Source organism: Pangasianodon hypophthalmus, chromosome 20 (genome assembly GCF_027358585.1).
Source record: "Pangasianodon hypophthalmus isolate fPanHyp1 chromosome 20, fPanHyp1.pri, whole genome shotgun sequence".
NCBI lineage: Eukaryota > Metazoa > Chordata > Actinopteri > Siluriformes > Pangasiidae > Pangasianodon > Pangasianodon hypophthalmus.
The window spans coordinates 13,330,457-13,351,059 of NC_069729.1; the positions used below are offsets into that span (position 1 = coordinate 13,330,457).

At 37.4% G+C, this 20,603-nt stretch overlaps 1 protein-coding gene across 1 annotated transcript in view; it reads left to right on the top strand.

Annotated features, from left to right (window-relative positions):
- Positions 1-5,160: 5,160 nt before the first annotated feature.
- The window catches only part of syn2b (synapsin IIb), a 64,378-nt gene continuing 48,935 nt past the window's right edge, over positions 5,161-20,603 (top strand). The window contains exon 1 of the mRNA XM_026932625.3: positions 5,161-5,764. Coding sequence (XP_026788426.3) covers positions 5,400-5,764 — 365 coding nt within the window. The 5' untranslated portion in view covers positions 5,161-5,399. The remainder of the gene's footprint in view (positions 5,765-20,603) is intronic.

The window sequence follows — 20,603 nt, forward strand, 5'->3', positions numbered from 1 at the left end:
TTATTAATCCTTTTTCTATTATTATTCATATTGAAGTCAAGCCCTGACACTTCTCTAATTGTTCTCTAATTGTTATAATGCCCATTTTGTACAAGTGTGATATTTTGATACTGTAGAGTTATAAACCTGCAGTTATTTTTTAATAGTAGTGTTAAACCTTCTGAGAAATAAAGAGAAAGCATTATATGAGAAAAGAAAGCCTTTGAATATTTTAGGTTTTTTTTCCACAAGAGAATGTGAAACAATTTTACTACCAGATTAATTATTAACAGGTCTGCTCATGTGACTCATACTGAACTGGTAATTTGTTCCCATTTTGTTACAAAGATTTATTGTAGTTCATCTGGATAGATCTGGTATAAAAACTAAAGTCATTCATACACCACAGAAGGTTAAGTGCAATTTTATTTGCCCATTTTGACAAATCTATAGAATCTAATGTAATTTCTTGAGCAAATCCCCTTGCCATGGGTGAGAGGGTTAAACCTTCTGATTTCACTTCATAATATCAGAAACTTCACTATAAGTACAATATGTACATTTTACTACTGATAGACAAATCTAGAAGGAAATAAGAGGGAAAATGGCAGACACGTATTCGGTGCACACATAGATGGAGGGCAAGCTTGCGAAACTCTTAAAACAGAAAAGTCCACTTTTTTGTAAGCACATCTTAATCGACATTTTGTGGGTTTGTTTCTTGTACTTCTTGTCTATGCATTAGTACGTCCAGCTACATCACTGATGATGCGTATAGCTGACATGATAACAGGATTGGATGACTCCCTGCCTAACTGTCAAGTATGTGAGGCCGTATGACAATAAGACCAGAAATAAGACCAAAAAACCCCGACATTTAACTGAGATGTACTCTCTGTCTTCATAATATTTTTAATAGTGCAGTGTTTGCCCATAGTATACAGTAGCTCATAAAATTAATATCTTCTGCAAAGAAGAGATGAGTCAAAATGTTCACCATGTTAATTAAATACAGAGATTATTTGTTCTAACAATAAAACTCCTAATTAACAAGAGCTAAAATTGCTTTCATCTAGACTGACCTGTATCAAATCCAATCTATGGCAAAATGAATAGAACTCATGAATACAAAAAAATTAACCCAACACATGAACACATTTTTTTGGGACCAGATAACCAACTACGTTTCACCACAAACCATCAAACCATTGATCCATTTCTAGATCAATAGAAATTCTATCACATGTTTTTAAGGTACAGTGAATGTTCATACTATGGAATTCATCAATTTCCTCTGACCTTTGAAGTACAAAGTTTGACATTTCAGTCAGTGTCATATTTATATGATTAATGAGAGTTAAAGGAGGCCACTGAACACTAAACACATGCCTGAAAATTACATTTCTATGATAGTGTGTCAGTAATAAAAAACATGTAAGTTAAGTGATGCACCTGATTACTGTGTATCCTCGTATGTGGTTTATGACACAGAACCAGTCATGGATCAGCTGATGTGATTTGTATTGTAAAGTTCATGCCTCCCTCCACCTCTAGCCTGAGCACATATCTCAGACAGACTTGCTTTAATGATTTCTGACATTTTATGACACTGTTATCTTTTAGTTTATTTAACTGTTTATGTACAAATCATTTAAATGGCGTATGTATAAACAGGCCTCATTTATCAAGCTTTTAGTAAAGTTTTCTGTAAATGTTTTCATAGGCCATACCAAAATAAAAATTCCCAATATATTTACATAAAAAATGTAAATTGGTATAGTGCTTTTAACAATGGACAGTCATCAAATGAGCTTTATAGAAATACATGAATTCCTGATATAAACTATACATTTATAAATTTATGCCTAAAAACTCCCTGAGATGATATGAAGAAGAAACCTTGAGAAGAACCTGACTCAGAAGAGAACCCATCCTCATCTGGGTGACACCGGATAGTGTGATTGTATAAATTTCCCTTCTATACCCATATAATGTATAGTCAAAAAGTGCAAGAGCTTATGAGCAACTTATGAATATGTGCAACTAATGAGCAACTTGTGAATATATCAGAGTCATTTCTGAATTCACTACACCTTTTCTCGGTGCTAACAAATAGCCTGCACCTTTTGTTCGAAGCAGCCATGGCAGATCACAAAAGATTTCCCTCAGCTACTGTGGCGTGAGACCATTCAGTGCTTTATAAGTCAATATGAATATTTTATAATCAATGCGAAATTTTACTGGGAGCCAATGCAGTGTGAATATGATAGGGGTGATATGATCATATTTTCTGGTTTTAGTGAGGACTGCTGCATTCTGGACTTCTGGACAGCAAGTACTAGAGGTAACAGAAGCATGAACTAGTTTTTCTGCATTGTGTAGTGATATATATTTCTTATTTTAGCAATATTTCTGAGATGACAGAATGCTATCCTAGTAATATTATCTACATGAGCTTCAAATGAGCGACTGGATTCAATAATGAAAGTCTTAATAAAATAAATCAACAACTAAAGTCTTTTACTGCTGCACATGATGTAACTGAAGGACCATCCAGAGTTATTATGTAATCAGTAAGCTCACTTCTAGCTGCATGTGGTCCTAGTAGAAGTACTTCAGTCTTGTCAGAATTAAGTAGAAGGAAGTTAATAAGCATCCAGTCTCTAATGTCCTTTACACATTCCTCAAGTTTATTAAGCTGGTGTCTCACATCTGGCTTTGCTTAAAAAAAAAATACAACTGTGTGTCGTCAGTATAACAGTGGAAGCTAATACCAACTTTACAAATAATTTTACCCAGAGGCAGCATATATAGAGAAAAAAAGCAGTGGGCCACCTTGTGGAACACCAAACTTTACCTTAATATGCATAGAGAAGTCACCATTTATATTTACAAATTGATAACAATCAGTGAAATAAGACCTGAGCCAGGAGAGGGCCGTTCCCTTAACTCCAACAAAAAATCTGCACTGAGGTCAACCTGATGAGGATTTACCACTTTACCCAGTGCTGTCTATGTGCTATGATGAAGCCTAAATCCTGACTGAATTTTATTTCTATGTAGATATTAGCATAACTGCTGTGCTACAACCGTTTCTAGGATCTTGGAGATAAAGGGGAGGTTTGAAATTGGCCTATAGATGGACAGCTGACAGGGATCGAGGTCAGGCTTTTTAATCAGGGGGTTGATAACTGCTAGTTCAAAGGATTTAGGTACATACCCAGTGCTAAGGGAAGAATTGATTAATTTTTAAAAGATGTTTGATTGTTTCTGTATTATCTGTTTGAAGAAACATGTAGGTAAGGCATCTAGTATACAAGTTGATGATTTTGATGAGGAAATTAGTGAAATTAGTCTCTCGAAGAGGAGTAAAACATTCAAATAAATATTCTGATATAGTTATATTGTTACCCATATGATTAGTTATCAAATTTTAAATATATGTTTAAATATATAAAGAATTTTAATAAATTCTGTCTGAATTTTAAGAATTTCAATTTCGTCATCCAAAAATTTCATGAAGTCATCACTACTACATATTGATGGTGTGTATGCTTTTGTGGTGGTCTTATTCCTAGTTAATTTTGGTACAATATTAAATAAGAATCTAGGATTATTTTTCAGATGTTCTAGTAGGATGGAGAGTTACATTGATCTAGCAGCACCAAGAGTTTTTCAATAGCTCAGGAGGCTCGCCTTCCATGCTGTTTGGAATACTACCAATTTAGTTTGACGCCATTTGCATTGCAATTTTGAGTGAATTGAATTTCACTGTTCTTCTTACTCATAAATGCAAATCACCATAAATTACCAAGCACATTCTCAGCTAATTTACATTTAGCGACAGCCACAAATCTTCATAAAAGGCAAAGCTCACAGACGTGAAAACGACAAAATGATGACTAAATGGTGAATGAGTGCCTCCTCAATGCAGGAAAATCCAGTAATCTAGCTCAGCCACTACAGCGTGTCAGCTACCATAGATACACACTACCTTACCTTGTCTTAATTTATTGATTTCTTTTGGATTGCTTTCTTTCTACCATTAATATGAAATTACAATTGAAATAAGTGATTTAAACTTGGCAGTGTAATCTGTATATAAAATCAGAGTAACTCATCGCCAGTTATATGATCTGAAGCCGATCAGTTGGGGTTCACATTAGTAAGTCTCCTTATATGTAAATTTACACAAATTAAGGAGTTCTCAAAGGATATGAATGTTTTTTCCTAAATAACTGGATTTTTACAAATACCAAATTTCTTGTGTAAATGCTCTTGTGAACAAATTATGAATAAGTTCACTCATGCCCAGTTTGATAAATGATGCCTAAATGATGTCTTTTCAGGAAATATGGCATGATTTTTATTTTGCATGAAGCTAAACGGGTAGCTACCTGTTATTTGCTAGCATCACAACTTCAGTGCAAAATTAACATCTTGGCTGATCAACTACATTTTGGGAAATCTCTTCTATTTACTTCTATTCATTTTACTTCTTTCTTTCTGTTTCTCATATTCGCTCTATAGAATACTGTATATCCCTATTCATTTTATTATTTTTGGATGCTCTATTCAGTTAAATGGTGTAATTTAATAGTCAGGGACAAATCTCATGTCTGTTTCAAACATCTTACTCCTGAAAATGTTGTGGAAAAGACTCCTTTTTTTAATGGAATTCGTCTGCCTTTATGTTTTCTTTTAAGCCTCAGTGTCCTGGTTTATTTAGTTCTTCATCAGTACCTGCTATCAGCTATTCTGTACCTGTAGTGAATATGAAAGATATGCATGAAGAATAAAATTTTAGACCTCCCCACAGCCCTGGGAGTTTAAGGGGTTAATTTGTGAGTGGAAAGAAGATGACACACTATTTGTGTTTCACAGAGCTACAGTTCCCAGGAGCTAGGAAGGAAGAGAAGAGAGGCTCCGCCCAATTAATTTTGTATTAATCTGTCCTCAAGTCCCTGGAGGTCACAGTGAGAAATAAAAAAGAGAAAAAGGGGTTGGGGGATGGGAAAAGGGAATGCCATCGTTAAGGAGTAGAGGAGGGTAGCGCCCCCGCTTATCTATATTCATTGGAAACCCCTATTGAAAACTGCAGTACGACACAACTACGTGGGTCATGACGCAGCAGAGTGAGAAGGGGAGGGGGAGAGTGTGTATGTGTGTGTGAAAAGAGAGAGGGAGGGGACGTGAGAGAGCGGGGAGGCTGAGGCAGAGCACGAGCATCTCTCGCTCAGGCTGTCAGAGCTCAGGCGGACAGGGAGCGTGAGGAAAAGAAGCAGCATTTAGTCATCATTAGGTAATAAACCCTTGCTAGCAGGAAGTTGTATGGTACAGTGCTTCAGGAGGTCCATCTCCATAAACACCTGAGCAGTTCTTCGTCAATCTCCACCAAGGTTTAACCTTCATCTGCAGCTATGAACTTCCTGCGCCGTCGCCTCTCTGACAGCAGCTTCATTGCCAACCTGCCCAATGGCTACATGACTGATCTGCAAAGACCAGATCCTCCTCCACCTCCTCCACCCAGCGCCTCCTCTCAGCAGGCCCCGTCCTCTTCTCCTGGTCCTGCTACAGCCACCGCTCCTCCTCCTGCTGCTCCGTCTGTCTCTCCAGCCCCTGAGCGCCGGGCCCAGGCTGCTCCATCCAGCTCGGGCTTCTTCAGCTCCATCACCAATGTGGTGAAGCAGACGGCAGCCTCAGCGGGATTGGTTGAGCAAAGCGCTGCTCAGTCTTCCAAGAAGTTCAAGGTGCTCCTGGTGATCGACGAGCCACAGAATGAATGGTTAGTACTCTCTATATCATGTCTAGTATGCAGGGGTTTTTTTCCATCCTCTTGATCTCTGCTTGGGAATGACCTTTGAGCAGGCTGAAGTGGATGGAAAGCTTTGCAGGACAAGATGGCTTTAGGCTCCTATTGGGTTTTTGCATAAAATAAGGAATAGATCTGGTGGGTCTCTTGAATTTGTTCGCAAGAAAGCTCTAGTTGAGCTTGGTGGATTAAAACTGACTTTGATATCTTTATTTAGTGCTTACTTGATAGCTTTAAATACATGCAGGTTCTTTCTATATAACTATCCTATAAAATCGTATGCAGGGTACATACATTTGTATAATTATTGTTGTCAGTAAATTGTCCTTGATAGGGTTGAAGAAAATGAGGGTTGGTGTGGTCGGGTGGGGGGTTCACAGCACCACTGAGACCAATCCTGGTCAATCCTGATGCTTCTCTCTTATGGCCTGCTAGGTTATTAGAAAAAGAATCCCTTGGTCCTGCTTACTCTTCAATGCTGTAAAGGGTCACCAGTTGAACGTGGTATTATAATAATGAGAAAGTCTCATTAACGCAAAAATGTCGGCCAAGGAAGGTGATTATCATAATTAAGCAAGAGCAAATGCATTACCCATTACTTTGTATATCTATGATCTATCTAGTAGTGCTGTTCATTAGGGGAAAGCCAGTCATTTTCCGAACCAGGGAAATAGAAGCAACTGTGTTTTCCATTGGCACTATTGATTTTTCCTTCATGGATGATTGTGCACAGCTTTCCACAAGATTGACTGAGCTAGCTTGCCCACTTTCCTAAAGTAATCTCTATTGGACTCATTGAAGCATCCATGCTTATCTTCCATTTTTGATACCTTAGCATGCATTTCAGTTACATTTTAATAATAGTGACCTGCAATCAACACTTTCTGAGTCTTGCATTTGATACCACTGAAATTCACTGATACTCAAAAACATTTATTATTATTTATTATTATTTTCTTTTTAGAAGATCTTTGAAAATCTCAACAGGTGCAGCATGTTATCTGAGTAGTATTGTGAGAGACGCAGACAGAGTGTAGAGATGCCAGAATGTTCCAGGAATAAAAAAAATACCTATAAATATTGGCATCCCTTTTACAAGCCTTATCATCATTAAGCCTGTGCATTTTGAGTTATTGATTTTTTTTTTTTTTTTGAGACAGTACTGTACAGACAAGGCTGTCTGATTAGGACTAGATTTGCTTTGATTTACTCTCCATATAAAATGTCTCTTGGCTGGATTGTGTTGTTTGTGGATAGTGCCAGCAGCATATTTACATAACTGCAATGTCATCCTAGAATATAAAAGTGCCCTTGCTTTTGTTTCCTGCAAGATTTCAAGGTAGTAGTGCTTCTCAGAAATAAGAATCTCCTTCCATATTCAGGGATTAATGCAAGACAGGAAAACTTTCATTATTATTTCTATTGCTTTAATGCTATCCTTATGCCTATCAGGTAAAACCAAAATCTCAATGGATGTTATGAGGTTTGCAGGTGAAACCTTTGCTCATTTTTAGCCGCTACCCTTGAGAACCTCCTCTGTGTTGATGTAGAGTGACGGGGCTCTAGAGGGCTGATCATGTGATTAAGTGATAAAAAAGGATGTGGTGAATCATCATGCTCAGCCTGGGGCATGCTGCATCTGTGCCGACTGTGTACTGTGTGGGAGGATAAATGCACAAGCATGTGTGCGTGCATGCGTGTGTGTACGTGTGTTTGTGTATTTGCGTGTGTGTGCACCTTTAGCTTGCGCACAAGCACATGTATGAGTAGGAGAGGGGGCAAGCAGGAATTATTCTCTCATTTTGTGTTCATCGCATATATTAGCCTTGACGTGAATGTTGACACACAGTCTGCTTTTATTTGCATCTCTTTTGGTGTACACAGGGAGCAGGTGCTGAGGTGGAGCCTGCCTCTCTCAAAGCATCCAATATAACATAATTCAATAAAGTTTTTTTATTTTTTATAATGCCTAGACGGAATCATCAGACATATCATTTCTCAGCTTTATTTGCTGAACAAATAACTTCACTGGCTCACAGGCAATATTCATCTGTCATCCTGTCTCTCCAACCATTTATCAGTTCAGCAGTTAATACTTATCCTTAATTAGTTTTGATCTCAAATGAGTGTGCATGGAAAACAAGAAAAGGCATTACCGTCATTTTGGAATGAAATGCATGATTGATGGACAGATGTCATAGAGTTTATCAAAGCCTGCAAAACCGTTAAAAAGGTCAGGTTAGCTTTATGAAATGTCCAGAATACTGGATGTTCCTGGTGGTATTCTGGATATATTGCTGATTAAGATACTCGATAATCCAGATCATTTACCTCCAGTCACTTGTCATTTTGTCATTTCAGACTACAACCTCTTTGAGAGCGGGCTATTTGATTTTTTTGCCAGCAGACTGCTTTGTGAATTCTGCTAATACTTTGAAAGATGCAACACTATACCAGAAACCTCCATCATAAGAAATGACACTACCTTTTGTGCTGGAATGCTCTTTTAAACTGTAGATTTCTATGTATTTCTGGATGATTAGAAGGCTAAGCTTATATTGTAGCTAACATTCACAATAACATCCCCCCTTAATGGAGCTAATTACAGTATTTATTCTAGCTAGCTTGCTAACATTAGGTTGTTGTTGCAAATTTAAATGGCCATCTACTGGAAAGGTGTGTAAGCTGTTGCCTTGTGTGTCTGAGGTGTACATATCTTTTAGGACATGATCATCTAATTAAATTGTATACCGAACTGAATACGCAAATAAGCAATGTAAACACAGAAATATGATAAACTAAAGATTTCCATCTATGTGTGGCTGTTAGTCTTGTAGGGACGAACTCTGCCATCAGTATCATGTTTAACTGTATCTCTATACCCTTGCATGCATCACATATGTAACATGCACTATGTGACCACTTATTAGGAACACATGTACACCTGCGCATTCATGTAATTATCCAGTCAGCCAATCGGTAGCAGCAACGCAGTGCAAAACGTAATGCAGATACAGGACAAGAGCTTCAGTTAATGTTCACATCAAACATCAGAATTGGGAAAAAATGTGATCTCATTGGCTTTGACCGTGACATGGTTGTTGTTTTTGCTAGGTGGGCTGGTTTGAGTATTTCAGAAACTGTTCATCTCTTGGGATTTTCATGCATAACAATCTCTACACTTTAAACAGAATGGTGAGAAAAACAAGAAAACATTCAGTGAGCAGCAGTTCTGTGGGTGGAAATGCCTTGTTGATGAGAGAGGTCAGAGGAAAATGGCCCGATTGGTTTGACCTGACCGGAAGGCTAGGGTCACTCAAATAACCACTGTTTTACAACCATGGTGAGCAGAAAAGCATCTCAGAACACACTGAACCTTGAGGCAGTTAGGCTACAACTGCAGAAGACCACATCGGGTTCATCTCCTGTCAGCCAGCGACAGGAATCTGAAGCTACAGTGGGCACAGAGTCTCACTGGCAATTGAAGATTGGAAAAAGACCAGGTGATGTTCTTCCAATGTTCAGACTCTTGATGCGCTACTGCCACATGATTGACTAATAGGATAATTGCATGAAAAAGAAAGTGTAGGGGTGTTCCTAATAATTTGGCCAATGAGTGTATTTCTGAAGCTGGAGTGACCACAAAAAAAAAAAAAAAAAAAAAAAACGAACTCATCATGTCTTCATCTCTAATTGTGACTTTGAATTTTGCATAGTTTGATATTGCAAAATCACAGTTCACACTTACACTTTTACATTTTTTAAATGAGTAAATCCATTCTTCTGATTTACGTAATACTTTGCCAGAGTGTGTGTTTTTAGAGCTTGTGTCTGAAGGCTTACTGGTAGCTCTTTGTCAGTGTCTGCTACTGAAATGACTCTGTCACCTCTGATGAACAGCCTACCCTAAAAAGCTTTTAAATCACCCTGTATCCTTTACTGTTTCAACATGGAATGGAAGGAAGAAGAAGCACACTTTACCTCTAGTGCTGTTAACCTTCCATATGTGAAGTGAACCAGACGCACAACATATTAAATTAATTCCACCTAGCAGGAGGCTACCTAGCTAGGCTGCCTAGCTAGCCTACATTTTAGTACTGTGTTGTCCTTTGCTACTTAGTCAAGAAAGGCTTTATGTCTTCACTCAGGCCAGAGGAATATCACTGACAAGCTGAATGATGCAGGGTCCTTAGATGTGTTCCAAAACCTTGCTGATAGATGGTTTGGCTGGTATATAGATTTTTAGTTATCATCATTATTATATTATTACAATAAATGCTGTCCAATTTAGAAGACAACATAAGGATAGCCATCTTCTAAGCTATCATGATTTGGTCAATTTTGACCAAAGCAGCTTTGCATGCTTCTTGGTCTCTCTCAAGGTTATTTCCTCATATCGTTTGAGGAAGTTTTTCTTTCTGCTACTGTCATCTCTGGCTTGCTTGGTATTAGGGATCTAGATCTATATCCAGATTTCTGTAAAGCAGCTCTGTGACAAAGTCTTTTGTTAAAAGCGCTATACAAATAAAACTGAACTGAATTGAGATATTTATTATGGAAAATGCCCTTGGAATTCCCACACTGAAATATTCAGGGTGTCCCAGAAGTCTCCATACACAGGGGACTATGTCTGCCAGCACCATGTCGGTTGTACCTTCGTCAGTGGATATTCGTGGACGTCCATTTCTCGGTGGTTCTGCAACCCTCCAGTCTTTTTGAATTTGTTAATAAGTTAGACAACAGTGTTGTGTGTGATGTGCTTGCCATGTTTCCTGTTAAAGTCCATCGCAACCTTGCAACAGTTTCCCGATCCAGCCATGAGAATGATTTCAATATGTTCTTCTTTTGTCAAAAGCATTCTTAAAAGCTATCTGAAAAAAAGATAATTGATCATTTCTGGTAAATTTCAATTAGAAATTTGTCCACTTCAGAGAAAGAAAGCGTATGTATGACTTCCAAAAGTTTGTTGTTGTGTCGCATGCTAAATTTAGTTAATAGCCTGGAAGTTTGCACGTTTTACCTGATATCTAAGGAATGATCATCAATTTTATGTATATTCCAGTTAGGGCATGGCCTTATCAATTTAAAACTAATGTCGTTAACCTTTTCTGTTTGCAGCCCGGATATTCAATTAAGCCTTTTAGCCTCAGTGACCTAAGCATGAGGATGCATGTTATACTGTTGATGATTAAGAGCCCCACTCTTCTTAGTCTTTAGATCTGAGGCAAATCTGGTCAGTAGGTTTAAGCTTGTTATTTTCATGTTCATTCATTAGCGTCATCACCATGGGGATGTGACATTCTGTAGTATGTGTTTATAACCATAAAGCCCTTTTAGTTGCTTTAACTACATGTAATTACAGTCCAGTGAGTGATTTGTAAGGATGTGTTTGACTTAGACCCTAGCAACTGTTTCTATTCAGATATCCCCTTTGGGGGCTTGTAATAGCACAATAGCTCAGACAAATCGCTTATTAAATTTTACCTAAGTACCTTATAAATAAGTACTGCCTAATATGTACAGTTCTGTGTAGCAATTATTTGTCCCTAGGTTTGTGTAGACTATATAGATGCTCAATCTTGATGTTACAAAAATGAAGCATGGAGGGTATGTTTGACTGAAACTCATATTTCTCTTCAATCAAATCCTCAGTGAGTTGCTTATATGCTCTTCTGAGTAGGGTCTTTTCATTCTCAAAAATCTCATTGTGCCTATGGGCCTGAAGCTAAAAACCTCATTGTGTTAGCATATGTTGTTTTTATAGCCACTGCTGATTCTGTTTAGAACAATAACATTCAGAGCTGACATGCTTCAATTTTTTAAAGGGCACGCTCAACCCTGTTTCACCAAACACGACTGAGTTGCCTTATTTGCTCAAAATAGTCTAAATTAGCAGTAATGTTTGCAGAGAAAATTAGCTAACATAGCTAGCTAGCTAGCATAACCATTCAAATTGCAGTTACAGTAACTTTTAAACCAAAGTTTTACACAGCTCGCTGATTGATTGAAACGTAACTTTATCTTTGTCAACAAATCGCGTCTGTCTTGCTAGGTAATTGTGGTAAAAATGCATTATTTTTCTAAAATGCTAGTTTGTTTTTAGCCTATTTACTGGGATTACTAGCAAACTGCAAGAAGACTTTGAAAAGCCTGATCTATTATACTCTTACACCTGCATACAAACTGTTTTAAAACAGAACTTAATGAAATACCATAAAAAATAGTTCAAGAAGGTCAAGGGGCCTGCAGTACATTCTTTGCCCTCAGTCTGCAGATGAAGGCCTGGATAAACTTTGGCCTTTTGCCCATTCTAAGAACCAGTCCAGCTTTGATCCTGTTATCATGGCTTCAGACAGCTTTATTCCTCGCCCACAGCTCACTGAGAAGCACTGCCATGATTCACCAGTGGCTTTGCCTTGAAATTGAAAAGAAACATTTTCAAGGGTCTCTTTATTAGAGCCCTTACACAAAAACTCCAATCATGATCCATGACAGGCAGGTTTCATAAAGAGAGGAAAATCCATACTTATATTCCTAACAAACAGGCTAGGGTTAAGAACTGGAATTTAGTAATGGTATAAAAGGGATTTTACTGAATCTAATAAGCGAAGTTGTAGTGAATGTGCACAATTTTAACCCATTTTGAGACGACTGCTTCAAGTACAAGAGTTTCAATTCAAATAGAATTGAAATATTCAACATTTGTGTCATTTATTACTAATGTAATACATCACTGAAGGTTTGTAGTCATCCAAGACTGCATTTACATTGTGGGCCTTAATGCACAATTGTGATGGGACGGGACAAAAAAATCAGATCTATGTAATATATATATATACATATATATATATATTACATAGATCTGATTTTTTTGTCCTGTCTCATCATATATATATATATATATATATATATATATATATATATATATATATATATATATATATATATATATGATTCCTATGTTTCATTATTCCCATGTGCTAGGTTGGCATTGGAGCCAGGACTGACTGTATCTTTACCATCGCATTGACTACACTCCAGGTTTGATGTGTTGTCTGAGCATCAAATGATGCATTTTGGCCTAGCCTAGCCCACACGCGCAGCTATTTTGACCTGATACCAGATGTTGACTGAAAGTTATAAAATAAGCCGAGCTTGCATTTTCAAGAGTGTGGAATGAGCAGTGCTTGCATTTTGAAGCGAACATGATGATTAGGTTGGTATACTGGGAACTCAGGAAGAGAAACACATAATGCTGCTTCACCACAAATGGAAATGCAGATCTAACAATAGAGTAATATAGCAAAATGGATACATTCGGGTGTGGTCCTTGATAGACCTGATAGATTTTAGGTCTGCAAAAAAACAAACAAACAAAGAAGACATTCACGATAATATTATGCTGCTTGCTATTTCACACTGCAAAAATTGAGCTGATTCAAAATATACAGAATTAGAGAGAATTTGAGGCTTTATGGCATTGGTTAAGCAGATTGCGATGGTAACACTACAGATGCATCCACAGTTTGTTTTGTAGCTGGAAACGTTTCAGAAATGTGTGTTGAGAGATATTCATGCAATTCCATAGTATTTACTTAATGAATGGGAATGGAAAACATTTTGTGTAATGAATCTGAGGTATGCATTTCCTCAGAATTCACCTCTGCATTTATTAAGCAGGTCACTAGAATGTTTAACTGACTTTGTTCAAACCTCATCCTCTTTGTTTGTCTTTCCAACAGCAAACGAATGAATCATATTTTGAACCCACGTCCCCCTACACCAACAAAGCAAAGAGAATCAATGGATTTGAATGAGTAGGTCAGTGAAGTCACGACTGTAAATTGCAGTGCCTCAGAGTTGATAATTGTAGGCATATAGGGCAGATTAAGAGATATTGTGTGTAAAGCTGCCGTAAACCACCCGTGCAGTAGATAAAACAGTGTAGGTGTGCTTCCATCAATCTTTCAGCACCCACACGCTCAACAGCTTGCTCATGGAAAGTGGATGACACATGAGCTGTCTTTCAGAACCACCAACACTCACACATATATCCTCATATATACACACACATGCAAGGCACTGTGATGTATCTTCAGCCCCAGTTCAGTCGCACTACAATCTACTTCAGCTTGCTGGGAGAATATGCGTGGAACCCTAAGGATGCTACCTTGTGGTTTATGGCCCACTTTGACTATTGATTAAGCTGTCACATGGTTTTGATAGATGGGCTTTTTCTGCTCATAAAGTTCAATAAAGCTTTGGAGAATATTCTTAGGCTACAATGTGGCTTTCTGAGAACTAGGCTTTATTCTCCTGCTAGACAGCTATTTTATTAAACAGCAGACATGATATACAGCCAGCTGCTGTTCCATTCATAGACAGAACCATAAAAACAGCCTACCGTTCAAATTCATGATGCGATTGCATAGAGGGCTACAAGATGTCTCAGGGGTTTTTAGCCATTTAGGTTGGTGAACTGTGTTTATATAAAAAAAAAATAGTTTGCTGCTCATCTAAGGGATTTTATACTAGAATACCATATTCACTTCTTCATCGTTTGGTGACATTCACAATTGCTTCTTTATATCTAATCTTTTCTTCGATTAAATTTATTTTTATTTAAAATTTCAGTTAGTTAAATGTCTATTTTCTTGAATATTTGTTAATAGTCTATGCACTTGTGTCTGGTCTGTTTAGTACATTATATACCATTCATGTGTACACTCACCAAGACAAATTCCTCGTATGTGTAACATACTTGATAATGAAATTCTGATTTAGATTCTCATGACAAACAGGATCCCAGTCCATTTAACAAGATTTGGCTTACATTATTTTCAGTAGAAAACCACTGTATCAGGCAGTTTACATCTCTGAGATCGATGGAAGGTACTGATTGGATTTAGGTGAATTTTGATGCCCAAATTTGTGCCCTAAACCAATAGGAAAGCAGCTTGGGATGCATTGGGGTAGTCTTATTTACATTGACGGATGCTTTCTTCATAGCTGTGGCTTGGCACTATATACTATTTAGCTAGCCAGCTAAAAATTTTAGATTTGTTTTCTGAATATTATAGTTCTGGCTCTTTTGGTTCCAGAACATTCTATCTACCAAGCTTTCTGGGATAATCTTTTTATGTAACCTTTATAATTATTGCTACAATCTTTCTACAACATTTTAGGAATTACAGACAATAATATGTCCATAGGCTTAGAGTAAAAATGATACTCTAAGACTAATTTTTTTCATAAACACTTATAGTCTGACCATTTTAGTACCTGTTGAGTACATTACTGAACAGCTGGGTAGCAAGCAACACTAGCTACCTAACCATCCTCTACCTAAACAAAGTTCCAGTGTACAAAGCTTTGTTTCTTATGATGAGCACAATGGCACTGACACTGGCATTAGCATGAAAGTTGAAGCTTTGGAAGCCGAATGTACAGAAGAGGAGGTGAGAGAGCTGGACAGACTAAAGGACTAAAGCCCTGCTGCATCAATCTCTTTAGGCAGAGATAAAGCAAGGGCTAATTCCCACTGGCACCACCATCAACAGGTATTCGAACAGCATTGTGGATAATGTAGGAAACTGTTAAGCAAAGAGAAAATAGACCAATATGTCATATGAAAGAAGTTAAACCAAAAAAGTCAACTAAGAATTTCATTACAAAATGAATTTTGGATGCCACTGAAGATCATGTGTTTAGTATAAAGATTAATATGCAAGTCATTCAGGTGGTTTACCTTTAAGGAATATATCAAGAAAAGTAGGCTGCAGAATTAGTAGTCAAAATTAGGAGCCTCAAGATGACTGATTGAATACATTTGCAAGAACAAGCAATTTGAATTTCATTTGCTCATTTGTTTCTTGGCCTGGTGTGTTGTTGCATCATTAATTCATGCACGTAAGAGCTAAGGTCTATGGTTATTTCAGAAAGTGCATCTGTGCATCCACCCAGTGCATCCGCCCTTCAGTGCACAACAGACAAAATTAAAATATTTTGGTCCGTATTGATTCTTAGACTCTGCTGGATAAATAATTTAGTTTGCACAGGAAGGTTTGCCCTCTTCACCATCACACCTAGTGTCACTCTGTAGAATCGCCTGCAGGTCAGACATCGATCCGCAAAGAAAAGAGGTGGGAAGAAATTGTGAAGGGGTAGATGAGCCACCGGTGCCATGTGAGATGAGAATTACTGATGGGGTATAGGATGACTTGGCACGCATGCTCCTTGAGCAAATGTCATGCCAAACAAGCTCAAGAGGGAAGAGTAATGGGAAAGGGAGTGTTGTGAAGTGGAGTGAAGTGCAATCCTTTTTTAGCTCACTCCCTTTGGGTAGCTTGGTAATGTTGGTAGAATGATATTACTGATATATAATGGGATGGTTTCCTAGATAAATGATATTAAGGAGAGAAATTAAGTGACTCATAAACAATTAAGCTGCTCATAAACAATTTTTCACAAAGAGCAAATAGCATCTTCTCTTTTGTCAAACGTATATATTTGCTCAGCATAATGAGCATAATAATATATTTGCTTAATTATAAGTTCACTTAGGTGTAATGGCATGCTTATATGCTTTTGACTAATTTTGATTTAAGGAGAGGAGCTGGGAGTAAATGGATGCTTCTTTCTTTGACGCAGCTTTTAGTCACGATGCAGGCACTCCCTCTTCTCTTACTGGCAAATGCAGATTAGCTCAGCTAATGCTCCTTGTTGGTGTAACAGAATGAGGGACGCTGCATAACTAATGAGGCGCTTGGTTTTCTCTGTGGGAATTTCTGCCAATTTTACCTCTTACGCTCAAATATCATTGATTGCTCGGCTGTGCCATTATGGGAACTCTGTCATGGGCAGCTGTGCTTTTAGCAGCAGTAGTGAAAAACAGTGACTAGTCTCTGGTCTGATGAGCTGCATTCAGCTAATTAATTTACATAAATGCATAATTGGATAATTACAACAGAAGCTCTGCTACAGAAGCCTCAATGAATCATGTTTAGAATTTTTTTTTTTTAATTGTCTTAGTCACTTGTCCACTGCCAGTTGACGACCCAGTCCTAGAGGTCCTGTCACATGATCAAAGTTGTCAAACCTCCACAAAGTGGATAAATGGTGAATGCATGAAATGAGGAGTATTTAAACAAGAATGCAAGATGTACAGCCAATTAATGTTACTAGAGTATTTCACTTGTTTTATGCTGCAACTCATTCACTGCTAGATGATTATTTTTTTTTTTTTTTTTTTTTTTGCACAGGTAATATTGACCATTTCATTCTAAAGGACCATACTCTATATTTATGAATTTTGGATGCTAGCTTTGATTTTGAGTGCATTTTTATGCAAGCTGTGCTCTAGGAAGTGCCAAAGCTGTGCATATGTTGGTTTAGTATTCTCTCTATGCTTTTAATTATTTAAACTGAAACTTTTTTTCACTCTTCGCAAAAGGCTACGAATACAGACTTTAATAGATTGTGCTTGATCGTGCCTCATGCTTGACTGAAGCGCAGCAGGGAAGAAACTAATTAAAGAGGCACAGGATCACACCACACTGTCGTCTATCAGCGCTTAATTAAATAGTTGCAGAAAAGAAGTAGCAGAGTAGTGCTCTGCTTAGAGATGGGTACTTGCAAGTTACATGGTTGGAGGCGCCAGCTGCAAATGTTTTATTCTGGCCAACAGCATGAAATAAGTGTCAGTGAGAGATAGTTATAAAATGAAAAATTCTTCTTACAGCAATAAATAGTGCACCCCTTTGTACATGCCCTTATTTCCTGTTTGAAATATGAACAGTACAAAAATCCTGACCTTTATGCATTAACTGTTTGAAAGCAGGAAATATTTTAACCTAGTTGTGGTTCAGTATTGCAAAAACTCTCGTTTGAAACATTTACATTCATTCATTTGGAAGATGGAAGAATAGAATCCAAAAACATGAGCAGTTGTTAAGGACATTACTGACTGTCTGTCCATACTGATGCATTATTGTCTACTGCCTGGTTTCCACTCCTTTGATGAAGCACTCATTTAAAGCCCCATTAGGATCTGAGAACAGCCAGTTAATAAAACTAATATGAACATTCGCTTTATTACGTTTCCTTATTTAGTTGCTGTTCTGTACTTGTTTGTTTTGTCTGTGGCACTAATAGTGATTAAATTGTAAGAAAACAAAAGACACCTCGGTTTTCCAACCTTGGCAGTGACATTGTGGTGTGGTGTAGTGTGGTAATCTTAGCTCTAAACCTAAAAATGTTTCATTTACAAAAAAAAAAAAATCTTTTTAAATTCAGGAAGTCTCATTATAGCATTGCTACCTTACAGCTCCAGGGTTGCTGGTTCAATCCTTTGCTGTTTGTGTAGAGTTTCACAAGTTCTCCTCAAGTCCCTGTGGGTTTCCTTCAGGTTCTCTGGTTTCCTCCCTCAGTCAAGAGCATGCTGATGGCTATGCTTTGAAGGCTGATAGCAATTGCCCCTAGCTGGAATGAGTGAATATGTGCATGCATGGCGTCTTGGATAGGCTCCGGAGCCACAGCAACCCTGACCAGGATAAAGCAATTAACAGAAATTCAAGAAATAAACTCTCATGATATATTTTTGGCAATGGCCATATTCCAATAGTGGTTTTCCAAGCCACATAAATTAAAGCTAAGCTCTTTCTTTAACACAGACTCTCCATTAGCAAAATATACGCATGGCATTTAAATGTCAGCAGTACGGAACACTTTAATTCTCCGCGTTCCACCTGCTATATCCTCAGCACAATATTGTTTCATTATTAATGTTGCCTTTATATTTTAACTTTAACAGTTTTATTTTCTTAATCTGTAGTAGACCACCTACTACAGATTAACCATCACTTTTAAGCCAGAGGTTCTACTAGAGCAGACTGAAATGTACTGTAATGTGGCTGCACACTCTTGGTTCTTCAGGGGTTCTTTGGATAATTAAGGGTTTTTAAATTCCAGAAAAAGGTTCTACTTTCTGATAAGGAAACCCTGTGTTGCAGGGTTCTACAAAGAACCTTTAAGAGGTATCCACAACCAAAGAAACCTTAAGCTTACTGTAATAGCAATGCATCAGCCTACTGCCCAGGCTGAAGAAAACCAACCTTTCAAATCTTTTAGCAAATTAATATATACAACCTTCAAATGTATCACATCTAATTAATTAAATGACATACACTGGTTTTGACAACTGCTTCTAAGTATTTACCTTTCAGCACACTCTTATAATCTGCACCGAGAGACATTTAATTTTATAGCTCAGCTCCAAAAGGTTATCGGACTTGCCCTGATGGACACCAAATAAATAAAGAGCAGAAGAGGTTCTGTTGGTAAGGAAATAAGCATTGACTAGAAAACTCTGTGCAGGTTTGCAGGCTTCAGATCTTTCTCAGTTGAAACACTGGTGTTTGTGTCCAAATTCATTCTAATTCAAATGAATTCATACTCTACAACACTGCTTTCCTGAGTGAAGTCGAAGAGCAAAAACTATTAATGTTGTTAATGACTTTAGACTGTTTTGGCAGCCGAATGCAATCTTTGTAATGTGGAGAAAAATGTCAGCCAAGAAGTTATGCAGCAGGTAACAACATTTCTGACATTAAAGGGCACTTGCACATTTTAAAATGTCTTGCAGTTGGTGGTGACAAAAAGTGAAACTTTTTGGAATTTTTGCTATGGATTTTTAAAAAAAAAAGTTTTTAAAAGCAAAACATTTTTCACTACAACTGTGACCAGCATAAAGCAGTTACTGAAGATGAATGAATGAATGAAAGAATGAATGAATGAATGAAAGAAAGAATGAGAGTTTTTTATATGAAATGAAGGAATGTACACTTCCACACTGCAGGGGAGAAAATACATTATTGTGAGGAACAGTAGGCCTCATTCATCAATCTTTGAGTAAAGTTGTGGAAATGTTTGCATAAGCCAAATTGTGATGTTCACAAAACTCCATAAAAAAGGCCAAGTTCACGGAACAAAAAGTTCAAAATGGCTACTAAATGGCCAAAAAAAGAAGAACTCTTGACTCATATGAACAAAACTCTCTGAAACACTCATGGGCATTACGTACTCTAGGTCCTCTAAAGATTCTTTTTTTTCAGATGCAAAGCACCTCATGGAACTGGCTTGTAACTTACTCACTCACTTGCTCACTCATTAACCCTCTCACTCATTCACTCACTCAGTTACTCCTTTATTTACTCATTCACTCACACACATTTACTCATTTATTCACTCATTAATTCACTCAATCATTCACTTGCTCACTCACCGATTCACTCATTCATTCACTCACTTACACACTCATTCACTAACTCACTAACTCATTTACTCACTCACACACTCATTTACTCACTCACTCACTCACTCATTCAGTCACTCACTTATTAGCTTATTAAATCATTCACTCATTTACTCAATCATTCACTCACTCATTTACTCACTCACACACTCATTTACTCACTCACTCATTCAGTCACTCACTTATTAGCTTATTAACTCATTCACTCATTTACTCATTCACTCACTCAACTACTCACTCACTAACTGTTTCACTCATTCACTCACTCATCTCCTCTCTCACTTACTCATTAACAATAGTGTAATGACAAACATGTGGGAGTCAGTAACACCCATTCTACACCAGATGCAGTAAACATGTCACGCAGCTGCACCACATGCAATATGCTTCTATGTTATAGAGCAACTCCAGCAAATTTCAAGAAAAATATAATAAAAACGCGATCTTATATCTTATTTAGCTTATTTTATAGCTTATTTAGATTATATAGATTTATCGCTT